At 41.8% G+C, this 22,231-nt stretch overlaps 1 protein-coding gene across 2 annotated transcripts; it reads right to left on the bottom strand.

Moving 5' to 3' along the window:
• Positions 1 to 1,565: 1,565 nt before the first annotated feature.
• On the bottom strand, positions 1,566 to 4,800 carry LOC146677058 (uncharacterized). Of its 2 annotated transcripts, none has more exons than XM_085381029.1 (4): positions 3,211 to 4,800; positions 2,754 to 2,912; positions 2,619 to 2,675; positions 1,566 to 2,189 (listed from the first exon to the last, which is right to left on the bottom strand). In XM_085381029.1, the coding sequence occupies exons 1-4, from the start codon at positions 4,586 to 4,588 to the stop codon at positions 1,942 to 1,944; spliced, it is 1,842 nt and encodes a 613-aa protein (XP_085237155.1). In that variant the 5' UTR covers positions 4,589 to 4,800; the 3' UTR covers positions 1,566 to 1,941. The 2 variants fall into 2 exon arrangements, with proteins under 2 accessions (XP_085237155.1, XP_085237160.1); XM_085381034.1 differs by having other exon boundaries at positions 2,619 to 2,672.
• Between the last annotated feature and the right edge of the window lie 17,431 nt (positions 4,801 to 22,231).

Genomic DNA, 22,231 nt, shown 5'->3' with positions numbered 1-22,231 from the left:
GACTCATGTGAGAGTTAAGTATTTTACAGTATTTTACATTTTTAACCCTAACTTTTTTTTTTAAATTCCTTGAAAATGAAATGATACACTTAGTCAAATAATTCATGGAGTCACAGGCCTCTGTGACTCACAGCCCTGCAGATATAACTCCCTCAGGATGTTACAGTCGAGCTCCAGATCACAGTCTGAATGGAAACGTGTGTAACACAGGTCCAGATGTTGATCATGCTCAGATGTGTAATCCTGGCTCAAAGGTTAACACTGGCACATGTGACTGTATACAAAAGAGGGATGTAGCTTTTTTGCCAATGTGGAAGTTTCTGAAACGTGTATTTGTCTCTATTGGCCAGAAGACTGACCAATGATGCCTGTGTCTGCTTGTGTAAAAATCAGTGGAAAAATGACACTTTGTCTCCGCGGTAACACTTTCCTGGTGAGTTCATCATCAGTCGCTCATTTCAGAACTCACTGGATTCATCGTGAGCTTCATTTTGTAAACTACGGTCTCCATCAGCTTCCAGAAGGTTGATAAAGCAGGGTACGACTTATTGCATGACTGCCAAGCTGCTACAATACGAGCATCCCTCAATTTGTCAGTAAGAGCAAGGTCTTCCATCTTTCGTGTACAGTCTGTAGCATGATCCTGCTTTGCTCCTTTTGTGCTCAACAGACACACCCTCCAAACCTTTTGATCAGACCTGTTTGATGATATCAGAGACGACCTACAGGTTATGAATATATCACAAAACATTTTTTAAAACAAAAAAGGAGAGCTGGAAGGTGAACAGAATGCTTCTAAATAACAAGCAGAGAGTGACTTTGGATGCAGCTCTGAGTTTATTTTAGTTAAAATGACGAACTACTCTGACTCACTCTGACATGAATGATGTCACTGCTGTGTACCCAGGACCTGCTTATGTGTGTGTATTTGAACAATTTTGTACATGCGCACATTGTTCAAAATTCTGGATACAGTTCACGTTTGTGTATATGTGTGTGTGTGTGTGTGTGTGTGTGTGCCTAATTACAGTGAGTGCTTTGTGGAACGTCTCAGTGTGATTGGTCCTCACCGAGTCCGACATTCACATCAATAGAAGCCTGACGATGATGGATTTCCCTATGCTGCGATGCCAACACACATACACACAAACAACAACACACACACACACACACACACACACACACACACACACACACACACACACACACACACGGGTCTATGTGGTATGGAGGGACTATACTACGTCAATCCGCCCGGTGGTGGTTTAAGTGGACTACCATTTTCAAAGGACTTAGAGCCAAGGGAGCGAGGTTAAAGTGTTCGAAAAAATCTGAAAAAAATTTGGGTCACTTCAGACCTCATACACTCCCTATAGAAGTCTAGATACACTGATACACATCAACCAGACTCTATTGTGTTTTCTGGAGACATTGTCCACTTGACAACAATGTGTTTTATGAGGTCCAAAAAAAACAATATTGGGTCTTTAAAGGGACAATGATGTAATATTTAAATAGCTCATCATTACCATGAATACACATCTGACAGGACACAGGATTACTGGAACATCATTTTATTAGTGTTCTTGGATCTGAACATTAATTTTAACCATAAATAAAAAAAGAAATCTATGGACAAAAATGCCCATGCTTCCCACAGAAATATAAAAATATAGAAAACAGAAAAATTAAAAACATTTAAAATGAATTTTAATAGTCTAAAGGTAAATATTAAGGGGAGAAAATATGCATTTATAATTTTTTATTTTAAATATAACCTGTCAAAAAAAAACCCTAAATAAATTAAATGTAAAAATTATGAAATACAAACTACTTCTGTAATTAACAAGAACTTTTTTTTTTCTTTAAACAGAACATCAGTGTTAACAACAATTGGCAATCTGACCAAGATGTAAAACCACATCTGGCTAAACAGTTATTTTAGTTCATTTTTTTCTGCCTTTTTGCAGTTAATCCTCTGTTTCTTACAAAATCTCGTATGTTTTGAACTGTTCTTCCTGCCAACACCGGATCTTCTACCAATTTGCAATGACTGCATTCATTTTTGGTGGCTAGTTTCCCTTCGTTTATGTGGTCTTTAAAATGCCTCATCACTGCAGCAACCTCAGCCTTGGACCACATGTTTTTGGGAGCTCTTCGGGAATTGTGGGATTGAGCAGCATTTTTCTCTGGAAGATATATAAAGTAGTAGTAGTTAAAACAAACAAAAAACCAAACAAAAAAAACAAAAAACATTTGGTGGTTAAAAGAATGGATGCTACCCTGTACTAACTTCTGAAATGTGTTGCTACCATCAATATCAAAACGAGCTAAAATTCTCTTTGAAAATTTATCAAATTTCTAAAATGAGACATTTAGTGTTCCGCTGTGAATAAAAGACTGAATAAAAAGTTGAATAAAAGTCTCTTGATGCATGCTCAATCATCCAGGTAAGTAAATCCCAAAACGTTGATTCTGTTAATCTGGACGTAGCGTTTTCAGTGGGAGAAACATTTTGTCACTCATCCAAGTGACTTTTTGCCACCACTCTGCAGTTTGCCATATGTTGCAAAGTGATGAAACAATAATAAGCTTAGAGAACCAACTGCACCCCTTACCTTCAGAGGGAGCAGCAGTCTCACTTGCTGCAGGCATTGTGAGTGGTCCTTCATCTGCTGATTACACAATTTGATTAAGTTTTAATATTTGTAACAAACATTTTATCCACAGAAACCAAGCTAGTGGTAACTTACCACAATCTACAGTGTCTTGGAGCTGCGCTGTGTTTGTGGAATCAGCTACTGCATGTACAGGCTCACTGGTGCCACACGCCAACATTGTGAGTGCTGTGTCATCATCATCTGATTCACTCTCACTGTCCTTTGTTTCAGCATCACTTAATGCAATTTCATCTGAGAAATTGTGGGAAAAACCCCCCAAAAAACCAAACACAAACCCCCCAAAAACCTCACATTAACAACGAGATATGACAAAATACAGAACAAATACTGGAAATTATAGTACATAGTTTTACTATTTAAGGCCACCACTCTGCAGTTTGCCAAATGTTGCAAAGTGATGAAACAATAGACTTCAAGAACCTTAAATCATGGACATTTAACAGAATGGTCTGTGCTTTTAGGTTTTAATTCTGTTGATAAAGCATAATATTCAACTACTGCCCTAATATTTGCTCCTTTCAATACAAACCTTCTATTTTGATCTCATCCAGTGATTTCCCCTGGATCTGGGAAAGTTGTCCTTTTTCCAGTGTTAAAAGCAGTTTGGAAATCTTGGCCAGCTGTGTTGTGGGAACTGGTAATCTGTAGAATTCGCGGTGAACGCGGATATCATGACCCAGGAAATCTGCAACCTGATCAAGTTCGTTGTTTTTCAAATTAAGGACTTGTGAGAGTGTGGCAACATGTTTTCTGAGCTGTGTCGATCTTAGATACTCAGGCTGCTTTGCTCCACACTGGTGTGCATGAACACGCAAGGAGTCCATTCCTCTGTAATGACTCATTGATCGGGGTCTTGCAAAGAGGTAGATATTAGTGGCACAAATACCACAGTCAGGCCTCCTACTAACCAGTAGTGACAGAGCATCCAGCATGCTTGGTGTTAGCAGAACTGGAACATTTCTGTCCCTTTTTCCCATTATTTCTATTCTACAGAAATAGTTACAGAGTCTCTGTTCCATTTCTGAGAGCCCCATGGCAACATCTGTGTGGAGTGCTGTTTTGTCTCTTTCAAGAAAACTTTTGAGGCGCATCTTTGAAACCTCTCCAGAACGTCTTCGGTTGAACACAATGATTTGTGAGAGTGTAACTTGTGCAAGTTGGGCATAATTCTGAGCTGTGGCTTCGTTCTCCAAGCTGCAAAAGGCACTTTCTGCAGATTTTTGAAGGTAGTGATGGAGAATCCGAACATCTTCTGTAAAGGGCAATGTTGATGGCTTGTTAAACTTTGCCTCACTCAATGTGTTCAAGGCACGGTGAGACACCATCTCAGACCATTTGGAGACATACAACTTCTTGAACGCATCAGTGGATTTGATTAGGGCTTCATCCTCTGTCATGAGGGCACGACAATGGATAATGTCAGACATTTTATGCAGTGTATGTCCCAGTTTCAGCGCAAGGCTTGGAGTTTTGTATGACAGTGTCTCTTCATCAAAACCTGAAACTTTCTTTACTGCTTGCACAACTCTCTGGAAATTAGCAGGCTTAATAGCTTCTTCCATGTTATGCACTGAGAATTCTGTGCGCAGACACAACAACAAACGTCCCGCTTCACGAAGCTTCTGTCGTATATAATCATACTTTGTAGGGTCTTGTCCATGTTTATTGTAGAGGGACTGGGCAAACTGAATAACAGTAAAGTCATTTCGCACAGCTGAGGCAATCTCATCTTGTTTCATAACAGCAAGAACCTTCCAGACTCCACTTGACACCTGCGGATAACACTGAGACTCCAGAGTTAAAGCCAGGCCGAGTACTTTGGTTCTTCCAGGTTCTTTATCCGTGTCATCTTTTGGTTTGTTAGGACATCTGCGGACATGTCTCCAAAGATCCTTGCGAACATACATCCCTTGACAATAAAAGCAATGAGCAAACTTTCCCTCTACTGCTTTAATCTTGGGTCTTCTCTTCACTTTCAGTGGTCCCACTCCACCATGCAAAACTGCAGCATTATGCTTAAAATTTCCCTTATTTCTCAATTTCTCTAACAGACTTTTACGCTCGTTTGAGTCTCTAGGCAGGGAAAATGCATGCACAACATCAGGAGCCGTTTTGTGCGTTTTCAGGTGGCGGGAAATTTTAGCTTGTGGTTTGCCATAAAAATAGCAGTAATTTCTTTTACAAAGTCATTTTTTCTGATTCAGTTTCGCAAAGCTCACTTTTATCTTGTGGCTTGTCCTTTGTCAAGTTGTGGATTAAATTCGTTGAATCTGATTGTTCATGCGCTTTGGAGATGTCATCTTGGCATAGCAGACCTTTTGATGTGCTTGGCAATAATGAGATGTCTTCATCTGAATCTTCATCATATGACTCTGAATCTGGCACATATTCTTCTTCTGATATGCTGTGGTTGCCATCATCATCGCTTGATATTTGATCCAGAACTGAATGTGGCAATCCATCCTCCCCTGAATATTCAGAAATTTCTTCTTTCTGGAATGTAAGAACAAAAGTTTTTTTAATTGATCAATACTTTAGACAGGTAAAAAATAAACTGAAAAAAAGTCAAGCCAAATATGAATGGGATACACACCTGTGTTGACTGGTGGCAATTCTGATTTGCCAATTTTGCAAGGCAAGATTTGTGCCAGACCCCTAAACAAACTGAAACACATTTTGATAGACTTAATTTAGCTTTGCAGTTCTATTTAAGTGAAGTAGTTTTTTGTCAAAGCATTGCAGTAATGTCAAATGCTGAAAAAAAAAAAAAAAAAAAAAAAAAAAAAAACTGTTCACATTAAGGATATTTTAATGACTACACATACACTGCTAATCCCCCCCCCCCCCCCCCCCCCAAAAAAAAAGGACATCCCAGATGTGAATGAAGGAATTATTCTTATTAAATACTTTGTTCTTTAGGTAGTTGAGTGGCATGAAAGTGTGTAGTTGAATGTGTGTGGCCTCCAGATGCCTGTACGACTTCCCTACAATGCCTGGGCATGCTCGGGATGAGGTGGCGGATGGTCTCCTGAAGGATCTCCTCCAAGACCTGGACTAAAGCATCTGCCAACCCCTGGACAGTTTGTGGTGGATGGAGTGAGACATGATGTCCCAGATGTGCTCAATTGGATTCAGGTCTGGGGAACAGGCGGGCCAGTCCATAGCATCAATGCCTTTGTCATGGAGGAACTGCTGACATACTCCAGCCACATGAAGCCCAGTGTCGTCTCGCATTAGGTGGACCCCAGGGCCAAATGCACCAGCATGTGGTCTCACAAAGGGTCCGAGGACCTCATCTTGTTACCCAATGACAGTCAGGCTCTCTGGCAGGCACAGAAATGCCACCCCTCACCATTACTGACCCACTGCCAATATGATCATGCTGGAGGATGTTGCAGGCAGCAGAACGTTCCCCACGGCATCTCCAGACTGTCACGTGCTCAGTTTGAACCTCCTTTCAGCTGTGAGGAGCATAGGGTGCCCGTGCTGAAGTTGCCAAACTTTGTGTTTTCTGGCAAATGCCAAACATCCTGCATGGTGTTGGACTGCAAGCTCAATCCCCACCTGTGGATGCTGGACCCTCAAGCCACCCTCATGAAGTCAGTTTCTGACCATTTGAGCAGACAGATGCACATTTGTGGCCTGTTTGAGGTCATTTTGCAGGGCTCCTCTTGTTCCTCCTTGCACAAAGGTGGAGGTAGCGGTCCTGCTGCTGGGTTGTTGCCCTCCTATGGCCTACTCCACATCCAGGTAGCACCTCCATGCTCTGGACACTACACTAACAGACACAGCAAACCTTCTTGCCACAGCTCACATTGATGTGCTACGCTAGATGAGCTGCACTACCTGAGCCCCTTGTGTGGGTTGTAGACTGTCTCATGCTACCACTAAAATGAAATCACCGCCAGCATTCAAAAGTGACCATAACATCAGCCAGAAAGCATAGGTGCTGAGAAGTGGTCTGTGGTCACCACCTGCAGAACCAGTCCTTTATTATGGTGAATTGACTATAATTTCCACTTGTTGTCTACTCTATTTGCAAAACAGCATGTGAAACTGGTTGTCAGTGTTACTTCCTAAGTGAACAGTTTGATTTCACAGAAGTGTGACTGACTTGGAGTAACATCGCATTGTTTAAGTGTTCCCTTTATTATTTTGAGCAGTTTATGTTATGGAATGGGGAATTGAGGACAATCCCAAGTATACCATTTTTACAAGGTCCTGCACCAATGAGGTAATACTGCATTTCTTTAATTAGACGTGACCACCCATTAATTAAAAAGGGAGCAGTGTTCATTTCAGCTAGTCTTAACTTGTTGAACTCTATTAATGCTTTTTACTATACACTGTACCTATTCACTAAATGTCTCACCTTTGCACTTATAGCCAAGCCACTTGAGGGAGGAAACCGGTCCCACACACTGAATGCACTTGTCCAAAGATGATATTGTTGTGCACACCAGACGATGATTGTGACACTGTTAGCAAAATATTGCAACATTTATTTGTTTTGGACAGTTGGAAAGGTGTGTTTTCAATTCAGTTGCAGATATCAACTAATAAACTTCGTCCATGTAAATCACATCACACCCAGGTGACTGCCAAACACACACACACACACACACACACACAGCATCCATAAAGAATGATGATAGATTAAATTATTAGTTCATTAAGTGGTACACTGGATTATATTTACCCTTTCAGGCTCTGGATGTTTCAGGTCCAGATCATTGTTTGGAAAGCTGTTTGGTTGCGGCTTTAGGCAGCTCAGTCTTCTGAATCTGGCTGGTCTCAGTCTTCGTGTGTAACAGATAGAGAATGAAGACAAAAGAACAGTAATCTGACAGTTACTAAAAATGCATCACTCAAGAGGATGAATAGACCATTTCACTATCGGCAAATAGCGTAAGGTACACATCGTGCATGAGAAACATTCATTAAAATCTGTCCTAGGTCAATGTTACCTCTTCAAAATCTTGCACTGAAGAAGAATGCATGGCTTCTGAGCCTTGCTGAGGCATTTCTTCATCAAGATCCTGCAACAAAGAAAAGATGGCACAAAGATTAGACCAAGTGCTCTTCTTGCAACTGTACTGGGCAGGCCTGTGCTTCTGTTTTTAATTTGCATGTGTGTGTGTGTGTGTGTGTGTGGGGGGGGGGGGGGCCTTTCCACTCAAGAAATGTTTTCTTCTGAAAAAAATACTGGCTACAATAATTAACAACTGATTCCTTTGCAATCATCCATCCTCTTCCACTTATCCTTATCAGGATTGTGGGGTAGCAGTTTTGGGGCCTATACCAGCTACCATAGGGCAGTACAACCTGGACAGATCACCAGTCTAACATGGAAGGACAAGCATTTGCATTCACACCAAAGGGCAGTTTTGAATCACCAGTTAACCTAACCCCATAAGCTACATCTTTGGACTGTGGGAAGAAGCCAGAGTACACAGCGAGAGAGCCCATGCACTACCAGCAGTAAAAAGTGCCTAAAACAAGTTGTATAGTACTATCTATCTTAATGTTCAAGCCTGAGTTTCAAACCACATAGAAACAAAGCACATGCAGTCAGTTCTGCATGCTGTAGGTCAAACTGTCAAGAAATACGAGAAGACCCCTCCTAAAACCAGAGTGATGTCACCATGAAGCAAACTTTGACGGAGTCCCCCAATAACAGTGTGGTCCTCCTAAGTCACATTTGGGTGGTTAACACACACACACACACACACACACACACACACACACACACACACACACACACACACACACACACACACACACTCAGATGTTATCCAGACTTGCACTTTGAAACAATGAAAAGGACCTACAAGCCACGGTCCATGTAAATCACATCACACCCAGGTGACTGCCAAACACACACACACACAGCATCCATAAAGAATGATGATAGATTAAATTATTAGTTCATTAAGTGGTACACTGGATTATATTTACCCTTTCAGGCTCTGGATGTTTCAGGTCCAGATCATTGTTTGGAAAGCTGTTTGGTTGCGGCTTTAGGCAGCTCACAGTCTTCTGAATCTGGCTGGTCTCAGTCTTCGTGTGTAACAGATAGAGAATGAAGACAAAAGAACAGTAATCTGACAGTTACTAAAAATGCATCACTCAAGAGGATGAATAAACCATTTCACTATCGGCAAATAGCGTAAGGTACACATCGTGCATGAGAAACATTCATTAAAATCTGTCCTAGGTCAATGTTACCTCTTCAAAATCTTGCACTGAAGAAGAATGCATGGCTTCTGAGCCTTGCTGAGGCATTTCTTCATCAAGATCCTGCAACAAAGAAAAGATGGCACAAAGATTAGACCAAGTGCTCTTCTTGCAACTGTACTGGGCAGGCCTGTGCTTCTGTTTTTAATTTGCGTGTGTGTGTGTGTGTGTGTGGGGGGGGGGGGGGGCTTTCCACTCAAGAAATGTTTTCTTCTGGCTACAATAGTTAACAACTGATTCCTTTGCAATCATCCATCCTCTTCCACTTATCCTTATCAGGATTGTGGGGTAGCAGTTTTGGGGCCTATACCAGCTACCATAGGGCAGTACAACCTGGACAGATCACCAGTCTAACATGGAAGGACAAGCATTTGCATTCACACCAAAGGGCAGTTTTGAATCACCAGTTAACCTAACCCCATAAGCTACATCTTTGGACTGTGGGAAGAAGCCAGAGTACACAGCCAGAGAGAGCCCATGCACTAAAGCAGTAAAAAGTGCCTAAAACAAGTTAAGAAGTTGTATAGTACTATCTATCTTAATGTTCAAGCCTGAGTTTCAAAAAATTTCAACATAGAAACAAAGCACATGCAGTCAGTTCTGCATGCTGTAGGTCAAACTGTCAAGACATACGAGAAGACCCCTCCTAAAACCAGAGTGATGTCACCATGAAGCAAACTTTGACGGAGTCCCCCAATAACAGTGTGGTCCTCCTAAGTCACATTTGGGTGGTTAACACACACACACACACACACACACACACACACACACACACACACACACACACACACACACACACACACACACACACACACACAGAGTTTTGAAAAGGCAATCTGCACATGAGTGTTCACTTTCCCTCCTTCCATATCTCTAAGCTATCAACTCATACACAAAAGCACACATTTTCTGCACACAATTATGCAGCAATTTCTCTTTTCCACCCTCTCCTACCTCCCTCTAAAACACACACACACACACACACACACACACACACACACACACACACACACACACACACACACACACAAACACCCCCACAGGTATCACCTTAATTATAATTCGAGGCTCGGTTGTTGCACAGAGGAGGGCTGTGACTGCTGAATGGTCGGGAACAAAAAAAGAAAGAAAGAAATGAGGCATTCATGGAAACACACACATGTGCACACACACACACACACACACACACACACACACACACACACACACACACACACTCAACATGTTTACAGTAGCAAAACTGTACAGTAAGCCTCTCGCAGGCTAAAGATAGTTCTGCTGAATTGCCTCTCTGCGTTACTGGCAGAATCATTTGGAATTTGTTTTCTGCTTCTTTGTGCTGCAGCTCAGGCGGTGCTCACCCCCGCACGGCTGAATCATTTGGTCTGTTCCGTCTCTCCATTACAATTTATTAGCTGCTCTTTCACGTCACAACTTTGCAATCTTTCCCCAACTAGTAGCCAACAGCGCAGACGCCAAGCAAATAACAAACCAAATCCTGGTGATGGTCTAAGACATGTGAGAAATCATCCTTTCGCATAAATCAGAGCTGAAATCCTGCTTTCAAGTTTCACATGAGCCATAGATGCTGCCAGTAATGTTCAAATTATGAGTTATTGATTGTGTTTCCTCTTCATGTAGTCGACCATATGACTTAAATGCCAGCAGACTTCACCCACTATTTTATATTTCTACTAGTGCTGTCAATAGATTAAAAAAATTAACTAATTGATCTCACAATTTTCTTTAATTAATCACGATTAATCGCAATTACTTGATCAATAGCCTGGTTGCAATTACATTTTTTCAACTTTATATTTAAGCTAGTAACAGACATTTATGCAATATAATGAAGTAAATGCAGAATAAACAGAAAGAATGTTAAATACTTAAATTCAAAGAGAATTTGAATAGTTTTCTTCAGTCTTTTAACACAGATTCTCTCCTGTGAGATACAACTTTTAAAAAAACCTATATACTATTGGGTTAGTATACACCAATACATAATATTTATTAGTGCTGTCAAACAATTAAAATGTTTAATTAGATGCATCACTTTACTGTTACTGTGGATTAATTTTGATTAATCACGATTAAATATCATTCATTTTTATTATTTTTTTAGCTTTAGATCCTCCTGCGCCGATCGGTGTATCGGGCAACAAGAGAACACCATTGAACTCGGGTCAATCGCGGAGTAATCTAACTCGTTACTGAAAATTACTACTTATTAATTACTATTTGTAACCCTGGAGAGTTACTAAGGGTTTTGGTGTGTTATGAGTGATGTTAGTATTTTGAGTTCACTGTTAGGTTTTATTAAGTTAAATTATTTTGTTGAGAATTAATAAAATAGAAGATGTCTATAATGTCCTGATGGTCCTTGAAGTGTACAGGGGGAAGTACCGCCTCCTGCCGTTCACTGCGTATCAGCTACGGATATCAGGAGAGAGGGAAAGGAAGAAAAGTCAGTTTTTTCCAAGTGGAAAGCGTGGTTGCTTTTATTCAGTCAGATTGTACGGTGGAAATAAACTATCTGGAAATTGTCGTTAACCAGAAAGGAGTTTGTAACTGCTTGGATTCTTCTGGGTGAGTTAATTTGTTGTGAACAAGAATATTGTGAGTTTAAGCCACTAACGACGACATGCTAGCGGCTATAGCGGCTATTGCTAATAGCCATGTGGCTGTACATGTATGATTGTAAGGATTAAACTGTATGTTAGAGTTTGTTAGCTTCCTATGACGATGCATGTAGAGATTGTAAGCTATATGTATGCTGTAGATGTTGATATGTTCCTATATCAATCCTTAATTGTGTTCATTGTGAGGTGAATACAGTTTAAAGAAAATGGGGTTATGTTTCTTTGTAGTTGTGCTACAACGCTTCACCATCGCCATTTTGAAGCTCTAGGAGAGCCCATTTTATTGGTTACTTTGGTAAGAAGTTATCATTGTCTATGTTTTGGAATATTCTGTCGTTCTTTCTGTATACTGGAAAGGTAAAATGCAAATTTGTTAGTATGTATGAACGAAACATAAGAAATAATATATGTATAAATGACTAAATATAGATTTTTGAATGTTATTCTGACTGTGTTATACAGGTCAGGTTTTTTAACTTGGGAGTAAAGTTCAGTTATGATCCAGTCCAAAGATGGCGAGCCACCCCTCCAGGATCCTTGAGATGATTGTTTTAAGAAGAGAACTAAATTCTTTGGACGAACCGTGAACTGTACAAACTCTACTTAAGTGGTAGGACAGATTTGCACTTCATTCCTCCTTTGCACATCCTGCAAGGAGAATCCTCATTGCTGGACTCACACTTAAGGGTGTCGGCTGACACGAGAGAGAGACTGAGTCAAATCCCCCGGGGTTGTGTGTGTTTTGTTTATTATTTTCCGTGACTTGGGCCCAATTTTTCCTTTCATGTACTGTTATTGTCTTCAATGTATGTATGCGAGATTCTTTAATTGCGAATACAAATTGATCAAACCAAGTTCTCAGAGCGTTTCATTAGTCATACACTCTGCTCCAGTAGTCGAACCTCAGCTATTGGCCCAACACACAGGTAACCATTTAAATCTGTATCCCAAGTGTTGAAAGGGGTGTTACAGAAAATTGGCGAGCCAGCCAGGAGCAGGTGGCAGACTATTGATGCTTTGTTTTCATTTTTTTTCTCCTTTTTGGGCAAAAATTCTTATCTTCAGTCATTTTAACAGTAATTTGCCAAATTGGTGACATGGAAATAGTGACACGTGAGCTGGTAAAAATCCCTAACTCTGTCATGGTTGAAGGGTTAACCTGGACTGAGGTGGACAATGAAGTACAGAGCTATCTAGAGACTCATGGTTCTATTAACCGTGTCCTGCGTATAGATGAACCGAACTCAGAGTTCCATAACAATGCAATTGTTGAATTCACTTTTGGTACCGCGCTGCAAACGCTTGCTCCTTTGTTGCCATTTAAATACAAAAGCCCCACACGGCCTGATGTGACTTTCCACGTGTGTGCACTTGCTAGTGTCTATACACCTGTGGTTAGCCATAGTGCTACTGAGAGTTACATGTCTGAGTTGCAAAACATTACTAAGTTAACAGGGAAGTCATTTCAGTTTCTTTTGCAAGATGAACTAACTAAGTTGAGCTCTACAGTTGCAGCCACAGTAGAAAATGCCCCTGTGGACAGGAGTCATCATGAGGGAAGTCAGGCACCTAATTTCAGCTCGGCATCATTACCGCAAGGTGCAATGCAATCTAGAACTGCTCCTGATACCACTATTCAGGGTGCTGCACTACGCTCAGCTCCAGAGATACAAAACTTGACCAAAGAGCAACATCCGAGAATACCACCAGTGACGGTGAGTTCATGCACAAATCTAAGCCCCAGTGATCTCAACCCACCTGAGATACAAAAGGTCGCTGTGGAGCATATTGTGCGAAATGAGGAGGCACCGCCACACCATTATGCTGCCTCACGCCTTCGAGTCTTTTCAGGCCGATTGCCGCGGCCAAATAATGAAACGGATTATGAGACCTGGTGCTCTAGTGTGGAACTTCTTTTAACAGACCCAGCATTGTCTGATTTAAGTCGCTCCAGGAAGATTGTTGACAGCTTGTTGCCCCCTGCTTCAGATTTCATTAGGCATCTTGATTCACAAGCTTTACCTTCTGCATATTTGCAGCTTCTTGACTCAGCTTATGGTGCTGTGGAGGATGGAGATGAGCTGTTTGCTAAGTTTATGGGTACTCTGCAGAATGCTGGTGAGAAACCATCAAACTACCTTCACAGACTCCAAGTTGTGCTTAACACCGCTACAAGGAGAGGAGGGGCCTCTGCTGATGAGTTTGATAAGCAGTTGTTGAAGCAGTTTTGTAGAGGCTGCTGGGATGACTCCTTAATAGCAGAGGTCCAGCTTGAACAAAAAATTAAAAACCCTCCTTATTTTGCTGAATTATTGCTCCTGTTGCGTACTGAGGAAGACAAGCATGCTAACAAGGCAGTACGTATGAAAAAGCACCTTGGTACTTCCAGACAACAGCCAGCCCCACCCAAACAGCATGTTTGGTCCCAACTGCAAACTGCCTGTGTTTGCTCTGAGTCTAAGGCTGTAGCAGAAACCAATCTCCTGAAGAAACAAGTTATTGAGTTACAGGCTCAAATGGCTCAGTTAACCCCCCACAGGAAAAGCAGGGGTAAGAAAGCAAACTCAAATGCAAAGGCAACTGTGCAGACCAATCCTGCTCCTGACCAGCCCTTGGCAGTGCCTGTTCCAGAGCACCAGCCACCTCCCAGGCCACGCCCGTGGTACTGCTTTCGGTGTGGAGAGGATGGCCATGTAGCCTTGAGATGCAGTAATGAGGCCAACCCCGTGCTAGTAGCAGCAAAAAGGAAGCAATTTCAAAGAAAACGGGAGGAGTGGGAGACACAGAATGGCTCTGTGGACCCACACCATTTAAACTGACAGCAACTCCTGTTATGGGACAGACAGGAGTTCAGTCTAACACTAGTCCCTCTACCTCCAAGCAAAAAGGCAAAAGACAGCCAAAAGGTCAGCCATGTGGGCTGCCACAGAGGTTAGTTGGAAGAAAATGCACTGCTGAAGTGTGTGTTGCAGAGCAAAGAGTAAACTGTCTTTTAGACTCTGGATCTCAAGTTACAACGATCCCATTGTCCTTCTATGAAAGCAACCTGAAGGACCAAGAAATTAAATCATTAGATGATTTGTTGGAGGTTGAAGGAGCTAATGGACAGCAAGTTCCATATTTTGGCTATGTGGAAATAGATATCACTTTTCCCAAAGAGTTTGTAGGAGAGGAGATTGAGATTCCTACTTTGGCCCTTGTGGTTCCAAACATGAGAGAAAATGTCCAAGAGCAAATTCTCATTGGCACCAATACACTAGATGTGTTGTACTCAAGTGTTGCTACTCACATGTATGAATGTGGCCTACCTGTCCAGTATGGCTATCGAGCAGTCCTCAAAGCCTTGGAGCTTAGGCACAGACAGCAACCAAATGGCAAGCTGGGCCAAGTAAAACTGTCTGGGGGGAAATCTGAGCCAATTCCTGCTGGACGGACTGTTGCTTTAGAAGGGGTAGCCCTTATTGGGAGCTCACACTGCCTGTTGTGGCCATTTTTGTTGAATGTTTATAAAATGCAATTTGAATTCATTTTGTTTTTTCTTTAAAGGTGTAAGAATATTCTGACCTGGTTTTGTTATGTAAATTTGTAATTAATTTTATTGGAGAAGCTTTTGGAAAGTGATTGGTTTATTAGGTTATGGACCCTCCCATTAATCAAGAGATTAAGAGCACCCTGGATGGGTGTGGTAAAGAGCTTTTGTTTTTTGTTTGCCAAATGTCAGATGGGAAGACGGGAGGGTTAGAAAATGATTTTTTGACCACTTTTGAAGTTGTTAAAGCAAATTAAGTTAACTTTCGTTTAATTTTAAGTTTTAAGAAGTTATTTGGTTGATTTTTGTTTATAATTTTGCACGAAATAAACCACATATGATTTTTAAACAATGGAGTCAGAAGTACGTTCTAAAACAAACCTCCCGTTGCCACCCACGGCCTTTTCTTGGACTTTTTTGGTGTTTGGAAAGTAAAAGGCCGCGACATTTAAGTCAAAAAATCATTTTGACTCGCTTGGATGTCAACTTGGAAGATGGAAAAGCTTGCAAGATTAGACTTGGAAGACTGGATCTTCGCAGAATGGACTGAAAAAATGACGCAAAGTTCGTGAGTAAATGCGAAACTTTGTTTGGATCAACCGAGATGCTGAGCTGCAACTTGAAATATTTGTATTAAACAATTATCTTTTGGACCTTGTGAAACGAATTTTCTGGTTAAAATGGAGGAACAAGAAAGAGAGCTTTTTAATTTAATTAAAAAACGCAGAGCGAAGCTTGGCGTTCTGACAAGAAAACGAAATGACATTAATGCTCTCATTGATGCTGGAGAATCAAAAGCCTCCATAGATGAACACATGAGAACATTTAATGATTATTTGGGAGAGTTTATGGACTTACAGACTTCAGTTCAAAAATTGCTGAACGATGATGAAAAAGAAACGGATCACAGCGATTGGTATGAACCTAAGCTGATCAGTTTTAAAGACTTTCTGCATGAAATCGACACTTGGATAAATGCAGACCCTGATCCACAAAAGGGTGAAGTTGCAGCCTCTAATGTTGAATCAAAGGTAGCATCTCATGACAGTGACATTGCGCCGCATGATAATGTCTCACAAGTAGCGCAAGAAGCGAGCAACATGATTTCTGAACGAGTTGCTAAACCTGGCAGCAAGGGCTCTAGTAAAGCGCCCAGTAATGTTACTGCAGCCTTAAGTTTAAGGAGTAAAAGCTCGCGTGCGGCTTCAATTGCGCTGATGGAAGCGGAAGTGGAAAGAGCCGCTTTAAAAGCGGAGGTGGACGCACTGCAAGAAAAACATGCGCTCGAACTGGAAGAAGTTCAATTAAAAGCAAGAAAAGAAGCATTGGCTCTAAGAACTAAGTTGGTTAAGGCTGATGCAAAAAGGCAAATTCTCACCTCTGCTCAGGATCGGCAGAGCCTTGCATCCAGGGCTGAGGTTGAATCAGAAGGCGGGATTACAGCGCCTTCTGGAACATCTGAGTTCATACCTGCTGCTACAGCTCGAAAGGCTCCAAGAACAAAGAAAGCCCCTTTAGTTCATTCTCCTTTGCCAATGCCCCTAGAGACACATGCACCTGCTAAGGTCAAACCAGAAGGGGAAAGCCCAAGGCCAATCTCTTCACAGGTTGATGTTCACAGCAGTGCCCTAATAGAGATTATGACAAAGCAAAATGAAATTACTCAGATGCTTGTAAACCAACAGAGGTTGTCACTGCTTCCAGCTATAGACATTCCTGTTTTTGGTGGTGATCCTTTGCGTTTTAGATCCTTTCTTAAGGCTTTTGAACAAGGAATCGAGACTAAAACTGATAATATGCAGGATAGGCTTTATTATTTAGAACAGTTTACTACAGGACAGCCCAGAATTTTAGTGAGAAGTTGTATGCACATGAGTCCACAGACAGCTTATGTTGAGGCAAAAAGGCAGCTTGAGTGGAACTTTGGCAACAGAGCAAAGATAACGTCTGCATTTATAGACAAGGCTCTTAACTGGTCAGTTTTAAAGTCTGATGATGCTTCAGCATTACGTGCTTACACATTCTTTCTAAGAAGCTGCTTCAACACAATGGATGAAGCTGGGTTTCTTGATGAGCTGGAAAATTCAACCAATATGAGGATTCTTGTTTCAAAGTTGCCTTTTAGACTTCGTGATAAATGGCGACTAATAATCATTGATATAACAGAAAAGTGCGACCGCAGAGCAGGATTTAAAGATCTTCTTGATTTTCTTGAAAAGCAAACAAGAGCTGCATGATCTAATGATCTAATGCAGCTCTTGTTTGTTTTTGGAGAGAGTCAAAACACAAAAGAAAAGATGGCTTCAAAACCATCAAAGACACCGCTTAAAACTAAAAGCAGTAGCTTTGCTACTTCTGTTGCTGTAGTTTCAGAACAGAACAATGACAAACCGGAATGGATTCAGATAAACCATGAAGATAAAGGGTTAGATCAAACTCGGTGCTTGTTTTGTGACCAAACTCATTTTTTGGACGTATGTGACTCATTCAAACTAAAAGCCAACAAAGAAAAGGTGACATTCCTTAAGAGTAAAGGTTTATGCTTTGGTTGCTTAAAGAGAGGCCACATGAGTAAAGCTTGTCCACATCGTTTGACGTGCCACACCTGTAACAAAAATCACCCTACTGTTCTCCACATAGACTCAAAAGAACGGCAGTGGCAAGCAGCTAAAGCTGAATGTAAAGAATCATCAGTCTCAAATGCTCTTGTTTCTTTGAACTTTGGTAGCCATACTGGGGCCGGGTCTAATGAATGTGCCTTGTCAGTTGTTCCAGTAAAAGTGAAGTTGGAAAATGGGACGAAGGTTGTGGAGACGTACGCCTTTCTTGATCCCGGCAGCTCTGCAACTTTTTGCACTGAGGCGTTGATGATGCAGTTAAATGCATCTGGAAAGAAAGTGGAAATCATGTTAAAGACTATGGGTCAGGAAAGGCCAGTAAGTAGCTATAAACTTTTTGGAATGGAAGTAGCTGCTTTGAAACAGAATGAGTATTTGAGGTTGCCTGATGTGTACACTCAAAAGGTTATTCCTGTCACTAAAGAAAATATCCCTAAAGAAGAAAACTTAAGAAAATGGCCTTACTTAAAGGATGTTGAGTTGACACCGATAAATGCTGGCATTGGGCTGCTTATTGGTGTAAATTCTCCCAAAGCGCTGGAACCTTGGAGAATCATTAACAGTGAGGGTAATGGACCCTATGCTGTGCTGACTCGTCTTGGTTGGGTTGTCAATGGGCCACTCAATCAGGGTAGTGAAAAGGATGAGCATGATGCTAGTTTTGTCCAGGTAAACCGCATTTCTATAAGTAGTTTAGAGGAAATGCTGGTTAAGCAGTATAATCAAGATTTTGTGGAGAACCAGTGTAATGAGCGTGCAGAAATGTCTGTAGAAGATAAACAGTTCATGAACATAATGTCAGAGTCAGCTGTACTTAAGGATGGCCATTATTACTTGAAATTACCCTTTCGTAAACCTGAAGTAAGAATGCCAAACAACAAGCAGGTGGCTCAGCAGAGGGCGCAATATCTGCTAAAACGGTTTCAGAAGGATCAGTTATTCTTTCAAGAATACAAAGAATTCATGCACAATGTTAGTATGGAGGGGCATTCAGAAATCATACCACAAGAACAGTTGAAGAATGAGGAAGGAAAGGTGTGGTATATACCTCATCATGGGGTCTACCACCCCCGCAAGAAAACACTGCGCGTTGTGTATGATTGTGCTTCAACATTTTCTGGAACATCACTGAACAAAGAGCTATTACAAGGCCCAGATCTGACTAGCACTTTATTAGGTGTGCTGATTCGCTTTCAGCATGGTCCAATAGCGCTTATGACAGACATTAAAGGGATGTTTCATCAGGTCAGAGTAGCTGAGGAACACGTAAACTTTTTACGTTTTCTCTGGTGGCCCGATGGTGACATCACAAAACAGCTGGTGGAACATAGAATGCTAGTCCACATTTTTGGTGCAGTATCCTCCCCCAGCTGTGCCACCTATGCACTACTAAAGACTGCTGATGACAACCAACATCTGTACCCAGAGGAGGTTATACATACAATCAGGCATAGTTTTTATGTAGATGACTGCCTTAAATCTACTCAGTCTGTTGAGCAGGCCATCTCACTTTATCAGCATCTTACTGAAGTGTGTGCCAAGGGGGGATTTAAGCTCAATAAGTGGGTATGTAGTGATCGCTCTGTCCTCTGTCAGATCCCGGAGGAAAATAGAGCCACAGGTGTAAAGATGCTGGACCTTAGTCAGGATCAGCTACCCACAGAAAGAGCTCTCGGTGTGCAATGGGATATTGAACGTGATGTTTTCACATTCAGTATTGTGAACAAGAACAAACCACTTACAAGACGTGGTATTCTGTCCAATGTCAGCTCCATTTATGACCCTTTGGGTTTCTTAGCTCCAGTCATTCTGCCTGCAAAACAAATTCTGCAACATCTATGTAAACTGAGGTTTGGCTGGGATGAGACTATACCAGCAGAAATAGCACAAACTTGGCAAAAATGGGTTGAGGATTTAGTTCTTCTTAACAAGTTTAGTATTAGTAGATGTGTCACACCCAAAGGATTTGGGGAGATAAAAAATGCACAGCTGCATCACTTTTGTGATGCCAGTGAAACTGGGTATGGTGCTGTATCATATCTTAGGCTATCTAATAGCAAGCAGGAAGTGTGTGTTTCCTTTATTATTGGTAAAGCAAGGGTGGCGCCGTTAAAACAAGTCACCATCCCACGTCTTGAGCTGGCTGCTGCAGTTTTAGCTGTGCGCTTGGACAAAATGCTATCAGTTGAACTCAATCTTAATCTGAGTGAGTCAGTCTTTTGGTCTGACAGCACAACTGTGCTACAGTACATTGCAAACACAACCACACGGTTCAAAACGTATGTAGCTAATAGAGTTTCCACCATTCATGCTTTGACAAAAGTTGAGCAGTGGAGGTACATCAGTTCAAAGCTGAATCCAGCTGATGCAGCCTCTCGAGGAATGACAGTTGGCTGTTTCCTGAAATCTTCCACCTGGATCAATGGTCCAGAATTTCTCAGTAAACCTGTTGTTCACTGGCCTGTAGGCATGAATTGTGTATCTGTCCATTTGGAAGCTGACCCAGAAGTAAAAGTGTTGTGTGCAGCTGTGCTGAAAGAAGATGTGTGTCCCACTACTAAGCTGCTGTGGTACTTCTCCAGCTGGACAAAAGTAAAAAGGTGTGTGGCATGGATCCTAAAAGTAAAAGAGACTTAAACTGCAAACAAGGAAAAGACAGAAGTTGCTGGGCACGCACTGTGGAAGTCAAATATGTGTTAAGCAAGATGATAAATGGAACACTCTGCTCAAAACTGAGGATTTGTCCAAGGCTGAGGAAGCTATAGTGAGCTTTGTGCAGAGAAAACGTTTTGCTGATGAAATGACTGCCCTAAACTCTGGCACTGTAAGGAAGTCAAGTCATCTGTATAAGCTTGATCCTGTAGTTGCTAATGGTGTCTTGAGAGTGGGTGCTGAGCAAAGCGGATTTACCTGAGGAAACAAAACATCCTGCAATTTTGGCAAAAGAAAGCCATGTTTCAAAGCTTATTCTTCAGCATATTCACGAAAAGATTGGTCACAGAGGAAGAAATCACATGCTTTCAACACTTCGCCGTCAGTACTGGATTCCTCATGCTATGTGTTTGGAAAGTAAAAGGCCGCGACACTGCCTAAGAAAGGGCGAGCACATTGGCAGTGATAGTCAAAAATGAAACCGCCCATGATGTAACGATCACACCAAAAACAGTGATCGCTGAACTCAGTGCTGTTCAACAAATAGTAGCACATAAGTCTGACACAAATGTACCTGACTCTGTCAAAGACAAGAACAATTCTAGTCCAGATTTACAGTTTGACTTTGGAGATTCTCCTTTGTCAGCTGACTGGAAGGAAAGAGTACCACAAACATTGAAGTCAATGCCAGAAGTGTTTGCTCACCATGACCTCGACTTTGGTCATGTAGGTCAGGTCAAGCATCACATCAGACTTCACGACCAGACTCCTTTTAAGCAAAGAGCCCGGCCAATACACCCACAGGATGTTGATGCTGTGAGAAAACATTTAAGGGAGCTGTTGGATGCAGGTGTGATTCGCGAATCTGAGTCTCCTTTTGCGTCCCCTATTGTGGTGGTCCGGAAGCGTGTTGACTCCATCCGTCTCTGCATCGATTACCGCAAATTGAACTCAGACAATCAAGGACGCCTATGCCCTTCCCAATCTTGAAGAGGCTTTTTCAGCTCTCATAGGCTCAATGTGGTTTTCGGTTTTAGACTTGAAATCCAGCTACTACCAAATTGAAATGGAGGAGGCCGATAAGGAGAAGACAGCGTTCGTGTGTCCCTTGGGATTTTATGAATTTAATAGAATGCCGCAAGGAGTCACAAATGCCCCCAGCACCTTCCAGCGCTGCATGGAGCGTTGCATGGGTGATCTGAACCTGAAAGAGGTGTTAGTTTTTATTGATGACCTTATCATTTTTTCAGACACAGTTGAAGAGCACGAGAGGCGCCTTCTGCATGTTCTGAATCGCCTGAAGGAATATGGTCTCAAACTTTCACCAGAGAAGTGTAAGTTCTTTCAGTCTTCTGTCCGATATCTAGGCCATATTGTTTCCCAGAACAGAGTTGAGACTGATCCAGAGAAAACTAGTGCCCTGAAAACCTGGCCAAAGCCATCTAACCTAAAAGAACTGAGGTCCTTCCTTGGGTTCAGCGGTTACTATCGCAGGTTTATTCAGGATTTCTCCAGGATCGTGAAGCCGCTGAATGAGCTAACAGCCGGATATCCTCCAACCTGCAAGAACAAGGAAAGAAAGGCCAATGTCAAGTACCGCAATCCTAAAGAACCATTTGGTGAGCGCTAGACTGCTTCTTGTCAACAGGCTTTTGACACCATAATCGAGAGGCTCACTTCAGCACCTGTCTTGGGTTTTGCTAATCCTAAACTTCCCTACCTGCTCCACACAGATGCGAGTACGACTGGGTTAGGTGCAGCCTTTTACCAAGAGCAAGATGGTGAGCTTAAGGCTATAGCATTTGCAAGCAGAGGGTTGTCTAGAAGTGAAGCTAAGTATCCAGCACATAAGTTGGAGTTCCTAGCCCTTAA

The sequence above is a fragment of the Rhamphochromis longiceps genome, linkage group LG2 (assembly GCF_057381845.1).
Source record: "Rhamphochromis longiceps isolate RC_006_pf linkage group LG2, R_longiceps_female_GT1.1, whole genome shotgun sequence".
In the NCBI taxonomy this organism is placed as follows: domain Eukaryota; kingdom Metazoa; phylum Chordata; class Actinopteri; order Cichliformes; family Cichlidae; genus Rhamphochromis; species Rhamphochromis longiceps.
This window is presented reverse-complemented; position numbering and strand designations above follow the sequence as displayed.